Source organism: Microtus oregoni, unplaced genomic scaffold, assembly GCF_018167655.1.
Source record: "Microtus oregoni isolate MIOR12 unplaced genomic scaffold, Mior012 000027F_ref0000203, whole genome shotgun sequence".
Lineage (NCBI taxonomy): Eukaryota > Metazoa > Chordata > Mammalia > Rodentia > Cricetidae > Microtus > Microtus oregoni.
Genome location: NW_024543086.1, coordinates 23,103,206 through 23,130,748, shown reverse-complemented (window position 1 = coordinate 23,130,748; position 27,543 = coordinate 23,103,206). Strand labels below are relative to the sequence as shown.

The following is a 27,543-nucleotide window of genomic DNA, read 5'->3' as shown; positions in this document are numbered from 1 at the left end:
TAAGAATAGCCTAACATGTAAGATCCTGTCGCAAAGTAAGTAAATAAATAATTATAAATAAATAAAAAATAAATAAATGAATAAATGGGAAAGAAGAGAAGGAGGAAGGAGCGGGAAGATGGGAGGGAGAGCAGGTAGAGTGTTTACCTCGCATATACACAATCATCAGTTGAACCCTCAGAACCATATAACCCAGGCATAGTGTGTATGTCTATGAACTCAGCACCCAGGAACCCGAGGCAGGAGAATCAACAACTTCAAGGGAGTGAGTTCAAAGCCAGCCTGGGCTACATGAGACCCAGTTTCTTTCAAAAACCAGTCTGGTCCCTGTACTCCAGGCCAGCAGGAGCCCTTTGCAAGTGACCCTCATAGTAAAGTCCACAGAGTTGGGTGGAGTCTCCATGGAGGAACAAGTCACAGGACACATGGCAGGACACAGCTGGACAGGAGAGCCTCAGGCCATGGGCTGTGATCCTTTCTTTCAAGCCTCCTTCACCCCACTCCTTCTCCCCACAGTACCTCTCCTGCTGGAGCAACAGCAGGGCAAGTTTCATGGTGAGACAGGGCAAAAGTGCCATCTTGGCTCTTTTTTCCCATTCTTAGGAAGCTATCAATGTCCACAGGGCACCCAGCCCTCATGACCTCACCTGACTCCAATTTCCTCCCAAAGACACCAGCTCCAGATGCCACAGACATGAATCTGGGGAGAAGGTTTCCAGCTTGGAGCCTTCCAACCACAGTACAACGCTCAGAACCAGTTTCTCTCCCTACCCTTGTCTCTCGGACTCTCACCCCACTCCCTCATCTAAATGTACTTTCCTTACCTCTGGGTTAGGATGAGAAGGGTGGGGAGCGGGAGGAGACGACTCCATTAATCTCAAGTGCTTGCTGTACACGCCTGAGCATGAAGACCAGGAGCCCAAGAGGGCAAGGGCATTGTGGGCCACAATCCCAGGTCTGAAGAAATACACAGGAGGTCCCCACAGCTCACTAGCCATCTGACCAAGCCAAATCAGCCAGTTCTGAGTTTATAAAAGCCCCTGTCTCAAAAAACCACGTGGAGAGCACCTGAGGACAGCACTCAAGGTTGACTGGCCTCCGCATGCTCACGTGTATGACGCATCCATACACATATGAACACGCTTACACAGGAAGGAAGAACTCCCTTTGAACATGTAGCACACATCAAGGTTCTGGCGTGTTTCAGAACCCGCAAGAGACAGGCCACCTGGACCCATGAAAGCCTGGAACACCAAACTAAACGTAGTTGGATTTGCTGAGAGCCGTGCACAAGGCACGTCCAAAGTGACAGGAAAAGCACGTGTCTCATCAAAGAGGAAAAGGCCCCAAAGGATTTCAAAGATAATAATAGCAAAAATAAATTTCAAGAGCAGATCTAAATGCACCAAGCCTGGCAAGCGATGAAAATTACCATCCCCGCTAGTGGAAATGTCAATTCAAACTTCATTTGTAAAACGGTTCAGGCTCTGATTGCAAAATTATTATTTCATATGAGAAAGAGAACTGTGTGGATAAAGAGCTGGTGGCAAAGTTTTTTTTTAAAAAAAAAATTTAATTTCCTCAAATATCCCCTCCCCCAAAACAAAGCAAAACAAATTTAACATTAAAAGTTGCGCAGGATAATTGCAGATGTAAATATCACTTAGTGCAGATGCTGAGAGTAAAATGTAATTATGACTCATGGGAAATCGATGGCAGCCGATGATAAAATCCATGGTCTGGATCTTTCTGCTGAGCAGAAATGGATTCGCACTCCGGCTGTGGTTTATGTGTTTTTTAATTGAAAATGAGCTATACGCGGAAATTAATCTCAATCCATGAATGGGGTAACTGATGCAAGTAAATACATGGCAGTAATAGCTGCTGAACTCACAGGCGAGGCCAGAATGTCCAAGGACAAACCTTCTCCCGCCACCAAGAACCCCTGCTCATCAGAGTCTTTACTGGGCCCTTTCCTCCCCAGCCTTGTGGTCCCAGCTGTGACCAAAGGAGGTCTTACTCGTCCTTCAAGGGCCATCAAATATTTAAGTGGGATAATAACTGATTAAAATACTCAACATTATGATTTGAGTGCAAAATAGTTCCCACAGGCTCATGGGTTTAAATACGTGGTCTCCAGCAGAAGGCGCTGTTTGGAGCGGTTGAGGGAAGTTAGAGAAAGCGAGTGGCTAGAAGGCAGGCTTTGGAGGGTTAGCACAGCCCCACTTCTGGCCCAATTGCTCTCTAAGATGTTTCGAATGGTCACCCCAGATTCCCAGCTTGGGATCAGGAGTCTGATTGCCCCGGTTTTCACCTGGGTCCTACCCCTATTCCATTCATTCCACTGTGTCACGGCAAACATCCTGCCAGCTCCCCAGAGGATGTGGGTCTTCCTCATCCGCCATGGGCTCAAGAAATGGTTTCACTCAGAGAGACTTTAGGGGAGAGGGAGGAGGTGCAGAAACAAGACCCTCTGCCACTGTCCCCTCTGCCACTGTCCCCTCTGCCTGTGGACAGACCAACGAGTTCACTGCATTTCTCCCCAAATGGTCACCCAGACTTCTGGTAAAAAAAAAAAAAAAAAAAAAAAAAAAATCCACAGATGCCCCTGAGTCCCTCATCACCCAAGCCCCGTGGTAGCTCTCAGTATTTCCGTGTCTCCCCAGCACAGGAGACAAGTGAGTCTTCCTGACACCAGGTTGCCTACCCTACCATCAAGCCTGGAATTTGAATGCTGGAACTCAGGTAAGAAGGTACTGAGAGGAGCACAGGATGCATCAATCAGACAGCACAGAATTATCTGGAAAAAAAATGCATGTAACGAATCCAGGTTCAGGAGCTAGGAAGCTAGCTTGTCAGAAAATGTCTGCTGAATAAGTCTGCCACACAAACCCATGTGAGAAGCCAAGTGTGGTGATACACACCTATAATCCTAGCACTAGAGATATAGGGAAACCCTCGGGGGCTTGCTGGCCAGTCAGCCTAGCCAATCAGCTAGCTAGTTTCATGTTCACAGATAGGCCCTGTCTCAAGACATAAAGTAGAGAGCAATAGACGTCAACCTCTGATTTACACACATGCACACACACACACACACACACACCATATCAGCTTCCGTCTGGAGCCCTGGCAGGGACACATCACCCAGTCTTAGATTAGAAATGAGATGAAGAAATATTGTCTTCAAGCTGGAGCCCAGCCCTAGCTCCACCACGAGGAAAGGTCCTCTGGATCCTTACGGCCCCAGTGAGAAGTCTCTCTACTGCCGGCCTTCTGAAATTCTTTTGTGTCTCTGCCCCTCTGTTCTCCTTCCACCGTCTGCTCTGGAGCAGCGACAAGCATGACAGGGTGGCTCATTTGGTATTTTGGCTACAGCTACAAAATCACCTTCCCTCAAACTGGCACGAAGGGGGAGATTTAATCAGTCTCTGGTGTGTTACCTGCGTTTGCACTCTGGATCTCTAACAGAGGCAATGAGGAAGGTTTCAAACATTAAAGCTTAATGATCAGGCAGGAGAACATAGTACCACTGCACCAATGCCCGGCCTCATCTCACTGGGGAAAAATCAAGGCAGCCCCATCCATCTTGCCAGATCCGGACTGTCACTCATGATCCACTCCTATTCCATGCGCCCAGCCTGGGTGTGCCTGGAAAGCACTATTAACCAGCACTGGGAAGCACCCTCCAATAGAGGGGAGAGTTGTCAATGATGCTAACTAAGGCAGTACTTTCTGTATGCATGAACATGCTTCAAAGTGAAAGCCAATTCTCTCTGTAAATGAAAATCCCTCACCCAAAAATACAAATTTCTGGGCACAAACATAATGCTGCAAATAGAAAATTCCATACCTAAGCTGAGTCAGGGCTCAGCTAGAGAGCCTGCATAGACTTCCCTAGGAGGGGCTGGGGTTGTGGCTTAGCGGTAGAGCACCTGCCTATCACGGGCAAGACTGTGGGTTCCATCCCCAATACTGCATAAAGAAAGGGGAAGGCAACACCTTACTCAAAACATAACCATTCTGAAGTTAGGGGGGTTGTTTTGTTTTGTTTTTTGCAAATAATGCCTTTGGATACATGTGTAAGTGTACACGAAGCATAAACAAATTTTGTGTTTAATATCAAGACCTCCAAGGTCACTCATTATGAATTTACAAACATCTCAAAGTCTGCAGACACCGCCAATTCAAAACACTTCTGTCCTAACATGTGTGGAATGAAGGGCACTGAAACCTGCTCGTTCTAAGAGCAGGGATTTTGGGTGGATTGTTCACAGAACAGTGGTCCTTCATGAGGAAGAGAGGAGCCTGCGGAATGAATCTGGAATGGGTCCATGTGCTCACATTTGAACACTTGGTCCCAGTTGGTGCCGCTATTTGGGGAGGTTGCAGAACCAAGTGGGTCACCGAGGGTGGCCTGTGAAAGTTCTAGCTTGGTCCCATTCCATCTCTTTCTGCCTCCTGTCCACTTTGAGGAGACTGCTTGGCTCTAAATCCCACCGTCTATATGGCTCATTGAGATTCAATGAAGCCAAGGGCCATGAACTGCAACCTCTGCAACCCAGAGCCAAAAGTTATCATCCCAGGGACTTGTCGCAGTGACAGAAAGTCTCAAGAATGCTAGAAGATTGTCTGGAGGAGGAAAAATCAGGACAGCAGGCCAAGCCAGAAATGGAGTCCTGAGGCACAAGGACTGAGCATTTATTGACAACTCTTTACTATGTAAAGTTCTGCTGTCCCCAACACACCTAATCAGCTCTGCTCCCATGATGAACAGCAGACACAAAAGTATAGAAAGAAGGGTGTGGCCATGTTTCAATAAAACTTTTTTTTTTTGACAAACACAAGCCCCCATGGGAATCTCATAATCTGGGGTGACAAGAGGTGATAACAATCCCACAACAAAGATGAAGGAGATTCGTATCAGATATTTCCTCCATAAAAGTCACTGCTTGAAGGTCAGAAAGAAGAGGTTAAAAGTCTCTGCACCAATCTAATGGAGAAGATAACCATCACTCCGTCCCAGTGAGTCAACCACAGGGCTATTGAGGATGCTGGACTGTCTCTGCTTTGGGTACTCGGTCCCATTCTGTTTGTTTGTCTGTCTGTCTGTCTGCTTGTTTGTAGCTCTTGCTACATATCCCTGGCTGGCTTCAAACTCACTGTCTTCCCACCCCAGACTCCCAAGTGCCAGAATTCCATGTGTGTCCACTACATCCAGCTCTATCTCACTGTTTCTTAATTAACTGCTCTTCAATCTCAGTTTCAGCTCATAGTACTCATTTGGGAAGGACACTCCTGGGGTTTCTCACACTATCAATGAAGATTAGCAGCTCAGACTTGACTTTCACCACATTATTCTCAACTTGGCACAGGATTGGTGACAGTTTCTCTGTGTTCATTCGACCACAGACTACGAAGGCTCTGCTCGGCTGGAGCCCACATAGCTCTGAGCTGGGCATGAAAATGAGAGGAGGTTACTCACAGTACTGACCAAAACTCACCTGTGACAAGAGGTGGGACTGGGTTCAGGCTCTCAGCCTTTGGGGACACACCAGCATCTTGCACAAGGCTGGTGCACCAGCTTCCCAGGCCCTCACCTCACAGTCCCACAGGCTATGAGACCTGATGGATGCTGAGGTTTTGCAGTTCCAAGCAACTCAGAGATGCTGCTGGCCAGAGGCTCACAGTTCACCTGCTCGGCTCCATCAGGGTCTAGAGGTGCTGATGACATCAGGTGGGGTCTTGTCATGGGCACTTTTTCCATCCTCCCTGGGGCTGAGACATAGCTGTCCATTTACTTCCTGTTCTGTGGTGTCACTTGATTTTAATTGTATCTAGACTTGAGGATGGCTGAGCTGAAAGACGTTTACAATTCAAGATCTAGCTTTGGGGACTTGGAATGCCTTTGACTGGGTCCACAGCTGCAGTTAGAGAGCTTTCTAGAATAGCCTTATAAAAGGTTCCACTCACTGATCTCTGAACAGAGAAACTCCTCAGACACACGTGAACAGCTGATGGAGTTCAGAGAAGACCCCTCAGCACTGTGAACATGGCAGGCATCAACCTACTTCCTTGTTGAAAGAGCCCCACAGAACATACACACAAGGTATCACATCCTCCTGTGGGTACACTGGGGTCTATTACAGGCCGAGTTGCCACAGCTATGAGGGTGCCTGTGATCTGATGAATATAGCCATTTCCCATGTATGAAAGACACCAGATAGAAAACACAAAGTGATTAGAAAGATGGGCATGTGTAAAATTAACCCCCTGCCTTAGAATGCCAATAGCTCTCAGCGGGAGAGTGTCTGGGTGGGTGGTAACACCACTAACCTCCAAACCCATAGGTTCTGAATCCCCAATTCTAAATCCATGGATAAAACCAGTCACCCACTGATGCCTTATAACTCCCAAACAGCAATGTGAATGCCATCTATCTATCTATCTATCTATCTATCTATCTATCTTTTATGATACGTTTTTATAGATCTGAATTTTTGAGTTATCAGAATTCCCTAAATAATCCATCATAGATAGATAGATAGATAGATAGATAGATAGATAGATAGATGATAGATAGATAGGCAGGTAGATGGCATTCACATTGCTGTGTTGGGAGTATAAGATATCAAGAGATGATGTAGGAAATGGTGAGTATGTGGGATTCATACAAGACTCTAAAGCCTGCTATAGAAAAGATTAGTATGTCCTCAGGTCTGTGTATCTATGGCTGTCCCAGAATCAGTCTTCCATGGATCCCAAGAAACAAGGAATCTATTCATGGATGAGGATTCTTGCATACTAAGTCTGTTCTATGGCAGTCTCTCAGGCTGTCCCCTTGATATCAGTTACCTAGATGAATATTTGCTCTACTTGAATTTGAAAGAAGAAAAGTTTATCAAAAGTTGAAACAAAACCACCAGTCATGCTCAAATCTGAGGTAGCTGTACCTCTACTCAAGGCCTGCAGGGGGTGCCACGGCCTCATGAACTCGACTCTGGTGGCAGGAACTCCCTGGCTTCCCTGAGATTTCAAGACAAGAGAACCCTGGAGGCTCAAAGCTGACAGAGGACTGGCCATAAGAGTCAAACTGGCCGCTCTTGGCTCCCCAGCCCTGAAGTAGGCCCTGTGACAAGCAGAATATGCCTCTCCCAAAAGCTGTCAGCACCCTAGAGAAATTCTTCCAGAAAGAGGTCAGGCATGCCTCAACATGCCGTCCTCAACACCTCCTCCTCCTCGGCTCTGGAAGTCCTAGCACAAACATGGGGGCACACAGCTAAATGGCAGGGCAATCTGCTCTCAAGTCACTACTCCGGCATTGGGACACTGAGGTGACCTTGAGTAAAACTCTTGATTGCTAACTCCTGTCCTACGGGAGGTGGCACCAATGACCTCACAGAGTCTTGGGAGGATTTGATGAGGTCAAACGCACTTGCCACAGGGCTAGGGAAAGCACTTGCTGTGCTGGTGTAAAGACAAGGATGGGTCCCCAGCACCATGCAGGGTTGGACATGGTAGCACGCATCTGAAACCCCAGCGCTCCTTTGGGGAGCAGGAAGGTGGAGACAGGCCTGGTATACGTAAAGGATAAGAGACACAGTCCAAAGTGCGGTGAGAGGTGAGGACCGACACACAAACATATGGGTCAGGGGGGCTACTGTACACAGTGTCTCCTCCCTGCATCACGAGCAACTGCAGGGAACTAGGTGAGCCCAGCTCAGTTGGCCCTCCCCTCCCCAGGCAGCACATGTGACCCCACAGTCAGAAGTCACATTCCCTGTGCCTTCCATTCCTGAACCCTGAGACATTAGTAGCTAAGGATGGCTCGGATCAGTGCCCATAGCTGAAGGCCAGCAGGCTAGCCGCTCAAAGCACTCTCGGTAAACCTGACCTGAGCCTGACCTCCCTCCAGCTGTTCCAGCTGTGAGGCATCCTCCCATCAGCGCTTCCAGAGCCAGGAAGGCTGGCAGGTCCCGGTATACAAAAGAAGAATGTTGGTAACCCAGGCTGACCTCCACATCCAGTTCATCGTCCAGGCAACCGCGTGACCTTGGGAAAGCAACTGGACCTCTTTGTCTCTGGTGATGACACAAGGAAGGCCCCCTCTTCAGGGTGCTAGAACAGTGAGGGTGCTTCTCTGGGTCAAGCACCTGGCATGGAATAGAACCCAGGCAGGTTTGTGGGCCTTGTCTGGGAGGTACTGAGTTTCAGGATGTAATAGTGACAAACGGCTATGCCAGCCAATGGTGAGGATGTTGTGCTCTTATGCGCAACCGCTCTGAGCAGATGCTGACTCTGTTGTCACTACTTGTCAGACAAAGACCTTGAGAAGACCAAAACACCCTCTTTCGCAAGGACACAAGTGTCAAGTTGAATGTGAGTCCCAGTCTGTCTAGTTTCAGAACTGTTGCATTTGGTTTGGGTTTTTAGATGGGGTCTTGTTATGTACCCCAGGCTGGCTGCACACAAACCTATCATCTTTCTGCCTCAAACTCCCAAGAGCTGAGATCATAGGCATGAACCCCCAGAACTATTCTTCTAGTCCAGCTATGTTAGAATTTAAATTATCCCAGGGCCCAGCCCTTGGAAGCAAACTGTGGATCTTAGAATGATGGTGTCCAGTTCTCCATTCTCTGGAACAACTGATCAGTCCTCAGGTCCTGCCACATACACAAGCCCTCAGCTGCATGCAAAAGCTTGGGAACAATCAGGTGAGGTCACAGAAAAGGTTCAGGGGACAAAGATGAATGATGCCAGCTGCCCCGTGGAACCCCATAATGCAGATGTACACAGCCACCTCCACATCCTACCCATAGGGCTGTAGTGTCAGATGGAGCTGGGTACAAGGCTTGGCTTCTGTCCACCAACTATGTGACTGTAGATGAATTAGGGCACCCCCATTGTCTTGGCACCCTTACCTGGGAAAGCATGGCTACTTCTAGAAGAAAACTTGCCAGGAAACAGCCTTGCCAAGACTTCATGACATGTGGCTCAAGTTCCTGGCACCAGTGCAGATGATTCTCTATTGTCACCATCATCTCCACCACCATCACCTTCATCCTCACCACCACCATTACCACCGCAATCATCACCATTCCCTTGACTGCCAACACCATGGTCATTCTTCACCATCATCACTACTGTTACCACCATCACCACTATCCCCATCACTATGAGCATTACCACTACCATCATCAGGACCACTACCATCATCAGGACCTCTACCATCATCACACCTCCTCATGAAGATCCCCCACCATCATCATACCACCATTGCTATCACCATATCACCATTACCACTATAATCATCATAACCATCCTCACCGTCACCGTCAGTATCAGCACCATAATCACTACCCTCAACATTGCCATAACTATCATTATTTGTGTCCTTCTAGAAAGCGATATGAGAAGACACAACCATTGCCCTGCTTGCTCCTCTGACAACACATTATCATGGTTTTAAAACCAGGCTCCATCTCCGACACTCACCAAGAAAAGAGATCCTTGTGTCATCTTTTGTGTTTCTTCCCTCTTTTGTTTTTCATCCACAAAACCCTGCTTCCTCCCGCTTGGGTACCCACTTGTAACCCATCTGTTAGGAGCAAAGATATTCTGCAAAGAGCCATTTGTGCCTCTTCCTTTGGCTACCAGACTATTGAAACATGCAGTGATCCCCAGGAAACTGGAATTTCCCTCCTTCTGGAAGGAAAAGACTGGGGCCATGGTTCCAGACCAAGAAAGAACTTATCTCTGAGAAAGAGACTGCACAGTTTGGACAACTTGTCAGACCACCTCCATGGAGAAGCAGAGTCTCAGCAATGAAGATGGGCCTGATAATGGCTCAACGGTAGCGTGCAGAACCACACTTTGATTGGACCTTCACATCTATGTGGACTTTAATTTAAACCTGAATTTCGTGTCAGCATCAAAGATAGGCTGGAGATCACTGGACTTCTGTTGTGCCTCTTTCAATGTGGCCACACTGAAGAAGTCTCCTTTCTTTGTTTCCTCTTTAACTGGCCTATCACAGAGGGGCTGGATCTTGCCCCTCAGAGCAGCCAGGATCCGTGCTCTGACCCGAACATGTTCACTCACTGTGCTGAGGGAAGCGACTTGCTGAGACAGATGCTGCCCTAAAGACAACTCTGCTATCTCCACTCAGCTACACCACAGACCTTCCATCAAGCCTGGAGTTACCGAAGCCCTGATGGCATCCCAATAATGGCCCATGAGAAATTCTAAGGTAGGATGCCCCACAAACCCACCTCACAATGCCTGTGAGTTCTGAGTGTTGTCCTGATCCATAAAGCTCAGGGGTTTTGCTCCATATCAGTCATCTCACAGGTGTATGCCTTAGGAGCGGATAGCGAGGCAAACTTCAGTCTGTGAGGAGGACAAACAACAAGCTGGCACGCGCTGAAGCGACAAGCTCGCTGCTCTTCACGCTTCAGAGCATGGAACCTCACAGACAGGCTATCAGTCTTCACTATCCAATTAGAAGGGAGGAGACCAGACCTGATTAGATTCAGAGGAAGTCTGGGTAAGCTCAAGCAACTATAATTCCATGGCACAAGCAGAGATAGGGAGAAGGAACTATGGGATTCCTCAAGTAAGACTTCCTATAGGGATGTCTGAAACCAGATATGGGAAAGAGCAGCCATTACAAACCTACAGAGATCAAATGTACCTTGATTGACTAATAATGTCTGGTCTAAAGCCATTATTATCAGAGGAAGAGTAGTCATTGCTTATCTGTAGAAATCAAATGTGTTGTGATCTATTCATGATGTCTGCTAGGGACATGGAAGAGCACATAATGGGATGAATGTCACACATGCTGATACTGAGGCTTTGCATATGACTCCAGAACAGGGCTCCATTGTGGAGCCTGGAGTCTCTGATCTACAATGGGAGTATCTGCAGTACTCCCTGCAACAGCATGCTTTGTCAGACACTAGAGTGGGAATATCTTCAGTACTTCCCACAACAGCATGCCTTATAAAACATGTTCGAGCCGGGCGGTGGTGGCGCACGCCTTTAATCCCAGCACTTGGGAGGCAGAGGGAGGTGGATCTCTGTGAGTTCGAGACCAGCCTGGTCTACAAAAGCTAGTTCCAGGACAGGCTCCAAAACCACAGAGAAACCCTGTCTCGAAAAAGAAAAGAAAAAAAAAAAAACATGTTCAGGGCTCTGCATGCAAAGTCACAGACTCGAAGGTGATTTCTGGGGACAGAGAACTCCACAGCACTGACTGGTTTCGCTGACTGAGAACTGACAGGCTGTGCCTCCCCCCCCCCCCCCCCTTATACCATCACTGGATAGAAACAGGCTGGACACATCAGAAAAGGACCTTCCTACCCTCCAGCTGCCTATGATCTCCAGGGAACTGTGAGTCTGCCCTTCCTATTTGTGCTAAAGCCCCAGGGAAACACAGGCAGTCCAGAGAGGCTAGCAAGCTTCCCTTTCCACCACTCACTGACTGGCTAGTCTCTCTCAAAAAGCTCTTCTCACAGAAGCCTCCTGAGTCACAGGACTTGAGGACCACCTACAGGAATTCTTTGTACACAAGGGTCATGGGCTTAGAAACAGGATAACAACCAGGAACCTCCAGACCCCCATCTCCTGTCCATATATATCAAAGCACACACACACACACACACACACACACACACACACACACACACACATATACATGTATGTATGTATACATGTGTGTATATGTATATATGCATAAAGAGGGGGTTTCTCATAGAGCTCAGGCTAGCCTCAAACTTGCTACATAGCTGAGGAAGGCCTTGAACTACTAATCCTCCTGCCTCTGTCTCTTTGCGCATAGGATGACTATGACCATTTTATGTGATGCTGGGAAAGGAACCCTGTTGTAATAGGAGCGGCGGGGCTGCATCCACTGCACCCCGGCCACCTGCTAGCTTATGCCCAGAAATAACAACACACAAATTGTATTCTTTTAAACACTGCTTGGCCCATTATATCTAGCCTCTTCTTGGCTAACTCTCGCACCTGGACTAGCCCATTTTTAATAAAATGTGTAGCACCGAGGTGCACTTACCAGGAAGATTCTAGCCTATGTCCATCCTGGGCCGGAGCTTGATCGCGTCTGCCTCAGAGAGCAGAGCTATCGCGTCTGCCCGGGAGAGGGGAGCATGGTGTCTCTGAGCTCACTTCCTCCTGTTTACTCCACCCACCTATGTTCTAACCAATAAAATGGGCCAAGGCAGTTTCTTTCTTTTTTAACCAATGACCTTCCTCCATCAGAACCCAGGACTTTGTGTATACTGGGCTAACTCTCTACCAACTGAGCTATATCCTCCATCTGGTTCCCCTCAATCTAGTCATCATCCACCCACCCATCCATCCATCCATCCTCCATCCATCCATCATCCATCCATCCACCCATCCATTAACCGACTCATCTAGCCATTCACCTACTAATCTATCCAATTGTCCATATACCTAGGCACCCACTAACCAAGCCATTCCACCCACCTACCCAGTCACACATCCATCCACCCACCCATCTACCCATCCATTCATCTACCCATCTGTTGAAGGGAGCTGCGGGCAGCATTCCTGCCGCCCGGCTCCCAGCCGCCTGGCTAGCTTATACCCCGAAATAACAACACACAAACTGTATTCATTTAAACACTGCCTGGCCCATTTCTATTAATGTGTGTAGCACCGAGGTGTGCTTACTGGGAAGATTCTAGCCTACTTCCATCCTGGGTCAGAACTTCATCGGGTCTGCCCCAGAGAGCAGAGCTAAGGTGTATGAGCTCACTTCTTCTTCCTCCCAGCATTCTGTTCTGTTGTTTACTCCACCCACCTATGTTCTAACCTATGAGGCCAAGCAGTTTCTTTATTAATTAACCAATGACCTTCCTCCATCACCCATCTACCCATGTAGTCATCCATCCACCCATTTATCTACCCATTCATCCATTCATCCATCCACCCATCTGTCTATCCACCCATCCAAACATCCATCCATCCACCCATCCATCTACCCATCCACCCATCCATCCACCCATCCACCCACCCATCCGTCCGTCCGTCCATCCATCCATCCATCCATCCATCCATCCAATTATCCACCCATTCACCCAGCTATCCACCCATCTATCTATCTACCATCCATCCACCCCACTCATCCACCTATCCACATCCATCCTCCACCTATTCTGTCCATCACTCCATCCAATCATGCATTCATCATTCAGTCCATTCACTCCATCACTCCATTCAGGCACCCAGTCAGTCCATCCAGGCATTAGTCATCCATCCACCCAGATCTCTCCATGTATCCATCTGTTCATCCCTCTGTCCATCCATCCATCCATCCTCTGCACCTCTGAATCCTAAGCAGGTATCTTAGACCTAGCTGGCCTTTCTCATTCTGCATCCACAGCACCCAATGAGAATGACCTTGCTCATTCATGTCCCCATGTTTCATCCTAAATGTGATGATTTGCTACAAGCATGTTTTTCCATGTACCAGGCTTTCACTGTCTGGAGCTTTAGATGGTCCAGGTAATCGATAACACTGCAACTCTGACTCTAAATTAAATAAATGCACGTTTATTACCCATTACTAGAAGGCCAGCTGGGAGCCCTGCCTGAGGAGCAGGCGTTTCTTCTCTCTGGCAACCTCAAAGCATCCAGTGGCTTGGATCCGAAGGCACAAATGTCACTCAGCTTTTTGAAAGCAAAGCCTGTCTGCTCTCTAGCATGGACTGGGATGAAAACTGACAAGGCTGTGAAATTTGATCCACTGTGACCCCCTTCAGGGAGCCCTTTCAGGGATCAGAAAGTCATGACCCACCCACGGTAGCATCTGTCCTATGGCTCTTCAGAGAAGACAGCCCAGAATGGCATCACCCTAGTAAGGTGGCAGCCGGGGCAGGTGGAGTATAAATCCACCAATCTCTAAAGATCAGTTCTCACATGAGCCCTCATGCTCCATGCATCAGCAATGAAGACACAGAGCCTACACACTCGCTTCAGCCATGTGGGCAAAGTCAGGGGGTCCCAGATCGCAAGGGACACCCGGAGCCCTGGTGAGGAAGACACTCTGTCCTCAGTACAGTGGGACACTCGTGGTTGGTACTCATGTGCTGCCTTAGCTGTGACATTCGGTGTCTCCACCTATGCAAAAGGGTAGGATGTTTCAAATCCTCTGAAATGATTTTGAAACAATACAGAAGCTGAGGAGATCGCTCAGCAAAATGTTTGCTGCACACGGGACCTGAGTCCAATCTCTAGACCCCACATCAAAGCCAGGTGCAGGGGTGTACCTGTAATTCCAGAGCTGGAGTCACAGAGATGGTCAGATCCTTGGGGATCGCTGGAGAGCCAGCCTAGTCCACTCAGTGGGTTCCACACCAGTAAGAGATCCTGTCCTAACCAACACAGGACTGAGAGATGGCTCAGTATGTAAAGCATATACCATATAAGCCTGTAACTAGTGTTTAGATCCTCAGACCCCAGAAAAGCTGGACACGTTCACACAGGCAGAAGATGGGTGGCTGAGACTCCAGATTCACGGTGAGTTCATGGGCAGCTAGTGGGGCTTATGCAGTGACCACATCTCAGACAAGAGGCAAAGAGTAATATTCAAGGCTGTCCTCTGATCTCGACATATACGATGTACTGTGCATGTGTCTACATTCATACACAGACCCAGAGAAACAGTGGGCACCATCTAAGAAATGATAGCCAAGATTTCCCCTGGCCTCAACACACAACTACTCAAGCACATGAATGTGCACACCCATGAACACACACATGCATCCAAAATATACATCAAGTATTCACAGGATTCTGAGAATTTGTTTTCCGTATTAAAGGTACTAATAAGTCCTGCATTGATAAATGTAATTAGCTTTGTAGACCAAATTTATATGAGCACAATTATTACTATCATATTAAAAACAAAAGTTTTTCTGGCAACCTGAGGGTTATGTCACTGCCAAGAATTTCTGTCTCCCACCCTATGTGCGCCTCTGTCTTAGTCACTACTCTATTGCTATGAAGAGACACCATGACCAAGGCAGCTCTTATGAAAGAAAGCATCTTACTGGGGGTGGCCTATGATTTCAGAGTTTAGTCCATTATTATCATGATAGGGAGCATGGTGGCACCCCACAGACACTGGACCAGTAGTTGGGAGCTGCATCCTGACCTGCAGGCAGAGAGAGTCTGGGCCTGACCTGGGCTTTGAGATTTTGAAGCCCACCTCCAGTGACTGGTTTCTTCCAACAAGGCCATGCCTTCTAATCCTTCTAATCCAATAGACAGGGCCACTTCCTGGTGACTAAACATTCAAATATATGAGCCTAGGGGGCCATTCTTATTCAAACAACCACACCCTCCTCGTCATAGGCACCCCAACCTTTTTTTCATAATGAATCACTAAAGCCTAGTCACGCACTAATACCCCATGTCTCCTGCAATGTGTCACCACATACAGACGACTGCCAAAGAGTCCCTGGACTTCTACCACACCCAGTTGAGGACATCCCTAGCACCTCATCTGTGTTCCCCAAAACAGCCACCACCACAAGACACCACAAGAGACAGGCACAGAAGGAGCAAGCATAGCTGATGAAAGAGGAAACTGTTCCCAACAGGGTGGAGCTTCTCTTTGAGACAGTTAAAGAGATTGACCTTCCCCAGATTGTTCTCCAGATAGCATACACTGGCTTCCTTCCTCTGCTCCCTCCATTGCTCCAAGAGCCTTGAAGTTCCTAGGATCCCACTGGCTATCTCTGGCCGCTAAGTTTATACCACCTGCCTAGGTATAACAGTCTCTAAAAGGCCAACAGTGAGGTAACCCTACTTCAGCACAGCCCACGTCTGACACTCAGCATGGAATCATTCAGTCGAGTGTGTTTTCCAACCCAATCCACATATGGTTATGTGGATTATGAACAACACAGCAGGTGCCCTCGTAGCTGGGGGGAGCTGTCAGAGTGCCTGCAAGGAAAATGGGAGGAGCTAGTCAGAGAAGTGTAAGATAGGAAGGCTTCATGGAAGGGGCAATGCCCAGGGTATCCTGATAATAGACTTGATGCGGATCTGGGAAAACGACTCTATCAGTAAGGAACTTGCCGTGCAAGCCCCAGGGCCTTAGTTCAATCCCCAGAATCCTTGTAAAACCAAGTCAGGCATGATATCACATGCTTTAACCCCAGCAATGGTAAGATGAGATACAGACTCTACTAGGACTCATAGAAACAGATTCCACACTTTTTCCATGTAATATTTTCTTTAATTGGCAAGAAGTGTGTGTGTGTGTATGTGTGTGTGTGTGTGTGATGTACGTGGTGTAGTTGGTTTGTGTGTGTACACCCAGTAGTCTAAATCAATGTATTTAGCATAGTCACTAGCTAATTGCACAGTTTGACGTGAGTCCCCAGGAGTTCTCATACATTGCACACTCTTAAGACGTAAGTGGCATGGGTCTGAAGGGCTAGGGTCAGTGATAAGGATGCCCCACCTGAGGAGAGCACTGGGTATCCACACAGCAGGTAGGCATCTCTACGAGCCTTTGGGTGGAAACTTACCTGTTGGAACTGCAGGCACTTGCAGCCTCATTATCAACAGAGGAGCAAAGCTACTGTGGTCCCGAGCTGTAGCTAAGCCCAGATCACTGTCTCTATGCTCAGGCCTTGGAAAGTTATAAAGCCTCCCTGACTCCATCACCATCTCACTGGTGGGAACCACAGACCGTTACTCACTGGGTTATTGAAAATACAGAAGAGAAAGTATTTGGGGACTTGGCACAATTCCTAATAAATATTAACTCCTTCTCCTGATATGACCTGTCACTGTGACTATGTCAAAACCATAGCTCCGGGAAGGGCTGGAATGTAACTCAGTTCATAGAGTGCTTACCTAGCGCACACGGAGCCCTGGGTTTCATCTCTGGGTGTGATCCCTCAGGCAGTAGGAATAGGATTATCAGAAGTTCAAGGCTAGTCTGAGCTGTGTGAGATCCTCTATCAGCACACACACACACAGAGAGAGAGAGAGGGAGAGAGAGAGAGAGAGAGAGAGAGAGAGAGAGAGAGAGAAGCCCTCCAGCTCACACACACACTATAGCTCTGGCATCTGACTGCCTCAGTGCCGAGATGGTAGTGATGCCTGGGAAGACAATAAAAGATACAGAAGAAGCTGTGAAGTGCAGTGAGCTGTGTGGGACCCTCTCCCAGATCAAGTTCAAAAGGGTTTTTAGCTCTTGACTTTGACAAGAGAGAACCAAGGGTGACAGCAGCCTTTTCAGTAGGGATTAAAGACAGCCCCGTGGGGAGTTTGTAACAAGATGCCTACCTTCCAAACTGGCAGGGAGACACCAAATCAATCACCTCTGCTGAAGGAGTCATTCTTTGTACCTTGTGATTTTTTTTTAATGGCAGATCAAACGCACCCATTAGAGCAAACATGTTTCTGTAAAATTTCTCTATTAAAACACTGATCTCCTCAGACCATACGAGCAAAGCCCAGCTATATGCTCCTTCTGAAGTGAAGGGAGCCAGCAGGTGTGCTCTGGCCCAGAGAGACGGTGAGAGCCATGCTAAAAGCTACAGTAAGAGCCATGTTAAAAACTACATGCTGAGGACAATCGTCTGATGCCCTCGCAGTTTCCACCTTAGATCCATGAGTCACATGACACAGGCCAAAAATACATAAAATCCAGGCTGAGGAGAAGGTTCTGTCTGTGAAGTGTACCTGTGAAAGCATGAGAACCTGAGCCTGATTCCCAGCATGCACATGTTAAAAGCCATGTGAGGGGGCACACATTCATGGCCCCAGCACTCGGGCAGCAGAGACAGGGGCATCCTTGTGACTCGCAGGCCATCCTAGCCTACTTGGCAGGTTTCAGACTAACAAAGAACTCTGGTAGAACTGGTGAGATGACCCAGTGTGCAAAGGGTTTGCTGCCAAACCTGACGACCTGAGTTCAATAACCAGGACTCAGACGGTAGAAGAAGAGAATGGACTCCTGTAAATTGTCCTTTGACCTCCAGACCAGTGCTAGGGTACACACAAACACATACATACATTAGTATGATCTTTAAAAAGGCAAGGTGGCCAGTACCTAAAGAAGAACAGCACTCAAGGTTGACGCCTGTGAGTGTATGAGTTTGAGTGTGTGTACGTGTGTATAAAGCACAAATGTTGACCAGTAACAGCATCTATTCGTCTGCTCATATAGCCATCCACCTAGCCATCTATCTGTTGATCAATATGCTCATTTATCTGTCCATCATTCCATCTACCTATCTATCTGCCACCTACCCATCCATTATCCATATGTTCATTCATTCCTGTTCATCCATGCACAACTCCACCTGTCTATCTATCAATATGTCTACTTATCCTTCCATCCATCTATTCATCCATCCATCCACCTACTCACACATACAAGTATATACCAATCCAGCCTTACCCGGTCATTCACCTATCCAATACTCACCAAGCATCTTCCCCTATACCAAGACGCTAAAAATTTTATGAATTACAAAGATGAGACACAAAAATATCAAATTTAAGAATCTCTTCTTGGGAAGGGGAAATAGACAAGATCTCCTGAGTAAATTGGGAGCATGGGGGAGGGGAGGGTGGAAGGAGAGTAGGACTGGAGATTGTGGGGGAGAGAACATGAGGGATCGGGAAGGTCAAGTTGGGGCAAGGGCAGAGAGGGAGAGCAAGGAAAGACATATCTTGATAGAGGGAGCCAATATGGGTTAGCAAGAAACCTGGCTCTAGGAAAGTTCCCAGGAATCCACAAGGATAACCTCAACTAAGAATCTAAGCAGTAGTGGAGAGGATGCCTTAACTGTCCTTCCCCTGTAATCAGATTGATGACTACCTTAATTGTCATCATAAAACCTTCATCCAGTAACTGATGGAAGCAGATGCAGAGATCCACAGCTAAGCACTGGGCTGAGCTCCTGGAGTCCAGTCATAGAGAGGGAAGAGAGATGATATAAGTGAAGGGGTCAAGACCATGACAGGGAAACCCACAGAAACAGCTGACTCAAGCTAGTGGGAGCTCACTGACTCTGGACTGACACCCGGAGGGGAGGGGGGATCCTGCAGAGGATTGAACTAGGCCCTCTGAATGTGGGTGACAGTTGAGTGGCTTGGGCAGTTTGTGGGCCACTGGCAGTGGAACCAGTATTTATCCCTAGTGCATGAAATGGCTTTTTGGATCCCATTCTCTAAGGAAGGATACCATGTTCAGCCTAGATACAGGAAGGAGGGCCTTGGTCCTACCTCAAGTGATGTGACAGACTCTGTTGATTCCCCATGGGAGGCCTCACCCTCTCTAAGGAATGGATGGGGCTAGGGTGGGGGGAAGTTGGGGGGAGCTGGGATTGGTATGCAAAATTAAAAAGATTACTTTAAAATAAAACACTCTTTCCTTTGCACAGAAACAGATGAGTAAAGTAATTTAAAATGTGGGTGAGGCAAGGAGCCCCAGGGCCTGACAGGGTAGAGCAGGCACGCTGGTGTGCCAGGGAGTCTTGTGCTCCATTTGACAGACACTAGGGCTCTTAGAGCTGTGCCATCAGAGACATCCCTCTCTGGAGCTTTTGTTTTGCCAAAAAGGAAGCAGGTGACTAAAAATGACAACAAGAAAGAATGACTATTCAGGGAGTAGGATCTTAAGCACTAGAGAAGTGAGTTCGAGGCAAGAGAGTTCTTCGTGGAAGTCAGGCTGGGTCTGAGGGCATGAGGACCAGGAAAGCGGCAGAAGAAAGACCAGAAAACTGACTGGGGCCAGCTCCTGCTGGGGCATTTAGATGCTATACTTAGAGCAAGCAGCAACCCCCAAAGAGAGCTGGGGATCTTGGACAGGTGGTTCCAGGTAGCTCTGATGGGCCGAATGGCGCTATCATTCTTGGAGGGGGCTCAAGCCCACATCAGTGGCAACAGCTCCTCCACAGCAGGCAGCAGCCACTGTGGGATCAGTGACTCTGTGGTGGCTTTGGTGCTAAGTGGTGGCCGATAACAGCTGTGAGTGGGGAAAGCATCCCTTCAGCAGGGAACAAATTAAGAAGGTGGTCCCAGGATGTCACACAGAAGAGGCAAAACATCAAGATTTACCAACCAATGGCCAATGGAAGGAGACAGACTCAACAAAGACAGGAGAGCAGCCATCACTCCGCGAAGCCACAAAGGGGCCTGGATCTAGAAAATGGTGCCTGTCCACTACGCATGCTCAACTCCCTCCCAAGGAATCACACCCAGATTCCCACCCTCATCTCCTCCTCCAGTGACTGGAAGTCACGTGTGGGCCCTTGCTTGCCTTTCCCAGCAGGAAGCTGCCCACCTGAGATAGGTTTGGTGATAACTTTTCTCTCTGAGGCTTCAGGAGGTTTGCACAAGATTGTTTTTGAAAGGACCTGGGACACAGTGGGTGCTCAACAAACGCCAGGCCTCAGTCCCCATCCTGGAGATTACCCTGTACCTCCTGACTGGCCGGAGCTCTGCTGTGAGGGGGAGGGGGATACCCGAGAGAGTATTATGCACCCAAGGGGGCTGTCAGGGAGAGCAGGTGCCGGGATAATCACATTCTAGCTCTGTTTTCCATGTGATGGCGAATATGAGAAACAGGAAAACAAGTTTTTCAGAGTTCAGTGGAGGCAAACAGAGGCAATGATCAGGGGAGTAGCCCACTGCAAGCAGTGGGCTACCAGGGTTTTCATCTGTCCTGTAGTGACTCCAGTCACAGACAGGCTTTCTCCTACCCAAAGTGCCTTGGGGGAACCATGGGCACTGCCAGTTTCTCAGCAGACCTCAGGAGAGAGGGGAAATCTTCTCAGCACTCTGCCTTAGAATACACCCTGCTGAGGAGACTGGTCCATTTAAAAGGTGGAACCTGTCTGGGAGCATGTGTGGGCAGCCCCAGCCCCTGAGAGCTTGAGCAGATGCGGTGGGAATAACCTTCCAGACAGAGGAGGTAGTTGTGATCTCTGGGAAGCCAGGCAGTCTGCTGTTGGAGGTAGGCTTGCCTGTGCCACCTTCGCCAGCCATTCCTCCATTTCACCCACCAGTCCCCATGCTTCTGGGGACCTTTCTGCTTAGCTCTGAGAACCTGTCCTTGGCAGGATGAGTAGTGCCACAGACAGTCTGCCCTCTGTTAGGTTAGTGAAGCTCCCAGAAGCTGGGACTCAGGGTCAGGTGAAAGGAGGAGAAAGATGTTAGCCACTTTGACCTCAGCTGCAGATCAGTCAGCCAATTATACTCCAGCTCACAAGCCTTGGAAGACAGAAGCATGGAATGCTGCTTCCCTGCCAGATAACCGCTCGCACTTCCTCGTCCTTAACCAAGGAGCTCTGGGAGCTGCAAACACTGAGGAAGGCCAGGCTGTGGTGGGGTCTTTCAGAACACTATACTGTTAGGAATATTTCTTAGGCGAGTCTCTATACCAACGCAAATGATTCCAATCAGACCACAACAGGCCAAATAAAAGATGCCCATGTTTTGGGAAGTAGAAAAAGACAAGATCTCCTGTGTAAATTGGGAGCATGGGGACCATGGGAGAGGGTTGAAGGGGAGGGGAGAGGCAGGGAGGGGAGCAGAGAAAAATGTAGAGCTCAATAAAAAAAATACAAGGAGAAAAAGATGCCTGTGTTTAATGCAGTGTTCCTGGGTGGTACTGGGAAAAGATGGTGAGGGGGGGAAAGAGAGAGAGACAGAGAGACAGAGAGAGAGATACAGAGACAGAGAGAGAGATACAGAGACAGAGAGAGATACAGAGAGACAGAGACAGAGAGATACAGAGAAACAGAGAGAGACAGAGAGACAGAGAGAGAGAGAGAGACAGAGACAGAGAGAAAGAGAGAGACAGAGAGATACAGAGACAGAGAGACAGAGAGAGAGACAGAGAGAGACAGAGAGACAGAGACAGAGAGAGATACAGAGACAGAGAGAGACAGAGAGAGATACAGAGACAGAGAGACAGAGAGATACAGAGACAGAGAGACAGAGAGAGATACAGAGACAGAGAGACAGAGAGAGATACAGAGACAGAGAGACAGAGAGAGAGACAGAGAGACAGAGACAGAGAGAGATACAGAGACAGAGAGGCAGACAGAGAGATACAGAGACAGAGAGAGATACAGAGAAACAGAGATAGAGAGACATAGAGACAGAGAGAGACAGAGAGACAGAGAGACAGAGACAGAGAGACAGAGAGACAGAGACAGAGAGACAGAGAGACAGAGACAGAGAGACAGAGATACAGAGACAGAGAGACAGAGAGAGATACAGAGACAGAGAGAGATACAGAGAAACAGAGATAGAGAGACATAGAGACAGACAGAGACAGACAGAGATACAGAGACAGAGAGACAGAGACAGAGAGACAGAGATAGAGAGACAGAGAGACAGAGAGAGATACAGAGAAACAGAGATAGAGAGACAAAGAGACAGAGACAGAGAGAAAGAGACAGAGAGAGAGACAGAGAGATACAGAGACAGAGAGAGATACAGAGACAGAAAGACAGAGAGAGATACAGAGACAGAGAGACAGACAGAGAGAGAGAGAAGGGGAGACCATGTGTTCATTCTCTGGGGGGCAGTTTAAGTAGCCTGTGGAAGTGGTCTTCACCCTCCCTAGGGAGGGGTCACCATTTGGCGGGCTTTCTCAGAGGTGGAGTTTGGACTAAGGCAACTCCCAGGGGAGGAAGCTTGAAATGGAACTTTCTATCCAATAGTCCCAAGATGGATGCCAGAGCCTGGGATGAGGCCCCTGACTATAACATTCCATACTCTTTGTATAAAGGGTATTAGGGAGCTGGGCTGATGCTTTTAACCAAACATATGCTAGTGCATAAGTACCCATGCTTGGAAAACTGAGAGAAGCCTCAACACATGCAAGGAACCAGGCTACAGAAGGTATAGCTAGGAGTAAGTTACTTTACCTCTCTGGGCTCTACCCTGTGTGGACAGAGGGAGGTGATCAGGCCAAGGTTTGCCAGGGTCACAGGTCTTCTAAGAGTGGTCACAGAGTCTAACAACTGTCCCAGTGAGTTGACTTTGTCAGTCCTGACACAGACCAAACAGGATAGCTCAGTCAAACAAACCTGTTTAATCAACGAAACAGGAGACCTGCTGGGTTCAATGCAATTCCTAGTCCAGCCCCAGGCTCTGCAGAGAGTAGAGTGACCCTGGCCGGCCACAGAGAAGGTAGCCACTACAGAGGACAAGCAATGGTCCAAACACTCCCGGCTCACAGTCTCCAGGCAGAGTGTTAACCCTGAGCCCAGCAGCTGCACAGGAAGACCAGTAAGAAAGCAGCACCCTCCATCCCAGCCAAATTCCAGTCCCACAATCTCCAACATGCCTCTGATAGGCAGCCACATCACAGACAGGACATGGGCCTGGCAAAGGCCACAGATTGACATGATTCCAAGACTCACCCAAGCTGTAGCCTGTTATCAGAGCCTCCTTCCCTCCCAAGGCTAGGAAATTCTCCACTGCATGTATAGGCCACGGTTTGTTTTCTGGTTCGTTGATGGATAATGGGCTGCTCTCACCTCTGAACTGCTGTGCACAGGACCATGACGAATGGGTATTTCCTAGGCCTACTTGAGTCTTTGCTTTAGGTAGAGACACCACCTGTACGGTCACCCATTTCACTGCTAGGCTGCTCCTTGCGTGCAAGAAGTCAAACACAAAAGGTCATCTACTCTATGATTTTGCTTGTATGAAATAGCCAGAAAAGTAAACCCACAGAAGCAGGACACAGGTGGTTACCAGAGACCATAGAGAGGCAGGAAGGGGAAGAGGTGCAGGGCTTTGCATTGGAGAGACGGAGGAGCTTTGGAAGTAGTGAGGCGGTGGTTGCATCTGACTACAAATGTGTTAGATACCACTGCAGCATTCATTTTTAAACCTGCTAATGTTACAGATGTGAGTCTCGCCTCCATAAACACATATCAAAGTTGGGAGGTGGCTCAGCCAAGAAAATGCTTGTCTTTCAAGCATAAGGACCTGAATTGGACCCCCAGAACCCACATAAAGAATTAAGCTGTGCATAGTGGCATAACTCTTTGATCCCATAGCTAGGGAGAGAGGTGAAGCTCTGGGGCTCACTATCCAGCCATCCTAACCTACTTAGTAAGGGTCAGGTCAAAGAGAGACTCTGTCAATAAAAACAAAACACGGTATACAATGCTCTGAGGACTGACTGCTGAAATTGTCCTCTGGCCTCCATATGCACACATAAATACACACACACAATACATATACATGTACATACACATATACATATATACCTGTGCACAGCCATGCACAGAGAGAAAGAGAGAAATAAGGAAGGAACATAACTGCCTCTACCAGTGATTCATGACTAGCAGCCAATCAGAAGAGCTACAGAGGGGAAGGTGAGGAATGGTGACCCTGCTGGCTAGATGAACAAGCAGGGCAGGAAGTACCCCAGTTCCATCACAGGAAACAGGAGTTTCACACATACAGTGAAAGCCTACTGTCTGGACACTAATCTCAGTGGGAAAAACCCCTAAATTTGTATGAATTTTCCTCTATAGGTTTTAATTGAAGAGAAGATATCGCATCACCAGGGAAATAAATCCTTACCTCATCCATTTGAAAGCCACGTGGCGTTGTTAGAAATTACATTAGTTCCTCGCCAAGCAACAGTAATGAGGTAGAGTTGGAATCAATAAAAAATAATGCATCGCCCTGAGGCATAGATTCATTTGTGCAATTGCGTTCCCCCAAGGCAGAGCTATGGTACCTCTGGCCGTAACAAGGTGGAGTGGTGCTGAGTGGGACAAGCAAGACTGTGGTTCTGTCTCCACAAGCAGCCCATGAGGCCCAAACAACAAACTTTTCAGCCACCCACTTGCAACCCTGGCAAAACAGACTCCATCTTTAGAGCTCACCCATTACAGATACCAAGAGCTTGTCATTCACCTGTGAGCCTTCGATGCTCTATTAACAGTGACTGTTCAAGAGGAATGAATGGTGCTGGGGTTGATTAGCAATGTCTGCTTGGGCACTGGACCCAGAGTGCTGTGTCTGATGGCAAGTGTGTGTCCATTCGGCCCAGGTGTTCCTATTGTAAGTGGAAAGGGACATCCAGAGGTCCAAAGGTCACCAATACTAATAGCAATTTGCCTTCTCTCCCTACCCATGCCAACAGCATGGCTGTACAAGCAGAAAAGCACATTGGCACAGGAGACTGGCTTACCTCCTTGTGTCCAACAAATAGAACATCTTCACCTAGAATATAATGAGCGCTTACCTGACTCTCAACCAGCCTGGGAGACAGAGACAGCAGATCCTGTATGGAAAAAAAGAGAAACACAGAGACAAGGAAGGTTTAGTTTTTAAGAAACAGTTGCTTTCAGTTTGTTTCCTCACAGACACAGAAGCTGTATTACCTCTAAAGGAGTATTTATCCTTTCATTCTAAAGTGTTTGTTGGGGGAATAATAAATAACGATTGGGTTGCAGGATCTTTATTTTTAACAAGATGACAAGTGCCTGGACTTCTCAGGAAGGAAAGGCAGGACAGCGTTGAAATAAGAATGCCACTGTGTGCAGTGACCAGAAGGGGACAGACACGTGGCGGAACGTAGGTGCTAAGGCTCTGGGGAAGGAAGGAGTGAGTGAAGAGTGGGAGGGAACCTAAGGAGCCAGCCCTGATCAGCAAGAAGAGAGCAAGAGGACACCATTAGCCAGAGCACACTCAGTTTCATGATTGACATTTGGAGTTTGTGTGCTGTGGTGTTTAGATTCATCATCTTGACAACCTAGAACCATCTGAGAAAAGTCTCCATAAGGGGGTGTCCACACTGGTTTGACCTATCTTTACTAAACAGTTAATGGATGTGAGAAGACACCATTCCCTAGGCCGGAAATCCTGAACAAAAAGAATGGAGCCGAGCACAAGCATGCATGTATTTCTCTCTGGTCCAGATGTGTGGGTGTGATGTGACTATCTGTTTGGAGTTCCTGTCTTGATTTCCCCACAGTGATGAACTGTGACCTGAACTCATAAGCTGAATAAATATCTTCTTCTAAGTGGCTTTTGGTCAGGATCTTTATCACAAAAGAAATTAAACAGAACACATGGCTTTCTAAAAGACTAGAAATCATAAGTTTATACTGCTTCTTAAAACAATACCCCAGTTTCTGAGCTAGGCGCCCACGAAGATAAACCTTGCCTCTGTCAGCGTGCTCAGTAACAGACCTGTGAGAACTGAAATGCCCCACCCCTCCTACCACGATGAAACATAGCCAAGGACCCAGTCAAGACCACACATCATACCTCATCAAACACCACTCAAGTGCGGTGGACCAATCCAAACAATCTCCATGCAGACTCAGAAATCTGAGTAAGCAACCAACAGGAAGGAAGGACCTGGCATATAAGAGCTAGCCTACACCTGAACCAAGATACCATTCTGCAAGCCAAGAAGGCCAGCTCTTCTCTCTGTCTCTCTGAGGTCAGTCTGCACTTCTATCATGGTTGGATGGTTCACTCTGGCTTCCTTTCTTAAGTCACATTGAAACCCAAACTCATTTTTCCCTTCCAGAAGGTCAGATCTGTCTACCACAGCTGTGACCATTACCAAAGAAAGACACAGGAAGTCCCTACCCTGGTGACACTTCCAGTCTGGGGCTATTATAGAGAGTAAAGAGACAATGCCAAACTCACATACAGCCACAGCTGCGAGGAAGAGTGTGAGGAAGACCCACCCTCCAGAGCAGCTGACTAATACCACATCAGAAGCACGTCTCTTGTTTGGTTGTAACAACTGTGATGGTTAATGTTGATTGTCAACTTGGCAGGGCCCCCAGGTGCACCTGTGAGGGACTGACCTATAGTTTAATCACAGTGGGAAGGCCCACCCTAAATGTGGGGGCACCACACCATAGGCTGAGGTCCTAGACTGAATGAAAGGAGACTGTGAACTGGGCACCAGCATCCACCCCTCTGTCTCCTGACTGCAGGTGCAATGTGACCAGCTGCCCCCTCTCCTGTCACCATGCCCCCTGCCATGTCGGCCTGAACTCTCACACTATGAGCTGGCTTAAACCTGTCCTCCCTCAAGTTGCTTTTTTTTTTGAGCTGTTTTATTACAGCAACAGAACAGAAAGGTAATTAATTCAACAATCAAACATCTGTGGTGTTCCCGTGGTGTGGGGTTGGCAGCCACATAAAATCCCCTCTACAGAGACACCATCATTTCTTGAACTATTGCTCTAAGAGTAACATCCAAAGCCCACTTTATTTCCGTGTATATGTGTGCAGGCATATGGATGTGCATATGTGCACAACAAATGTGCCTGCCCATGCATTGGTGTGCCGAGTCCAGAAGGCAATATCAGGTGTCTTTTTCTATCACTCTCCATCTTATTATTTTTTGAAATAGATTCTCTCACTGAGCCTGTAGCTCTCTGATGGACTAGCCTATTGGCCGCTAATTCCAAGGACCCACCTGTTTCTGGCCCTCACCCTCAGCGCAGAGGTTCCAGG

At 47.9% G+C, this 27,543-nt stretch overlaps 1 protein-coding gene across 16 annotated transcripts in view; it reads right to left on the bottom strand.

Annotated features, from left to right (window-relative positions):
• Positions 1-27,543, bottom strand: part of Rbfox1 (RNA binding fox-1 homolog 1) — a 2,144,901-nt gene that overhangs the window by 1,965,711 nt on the left and 151,647 nt on the right. For 15 of the 16 annotated variants that reach the window (XM_041676152.1, XM_041676159.1, XM_041676174.1 and 12 more), the window contains exon 2: positions 25,304-25,342. The exons of the other annotated variant lie outside the window; for it this stretch is intronic. In XM_041676152.1, coding sequence (XP_041532086.1) covers positions 25,304-25,342 — 39 coding nt within the window. The remainder of the gene's footprint in view (positions 1-25,303; positions 25,343-27,543) is intronic. 16 annotated transcript variants of the gene reach the window in all.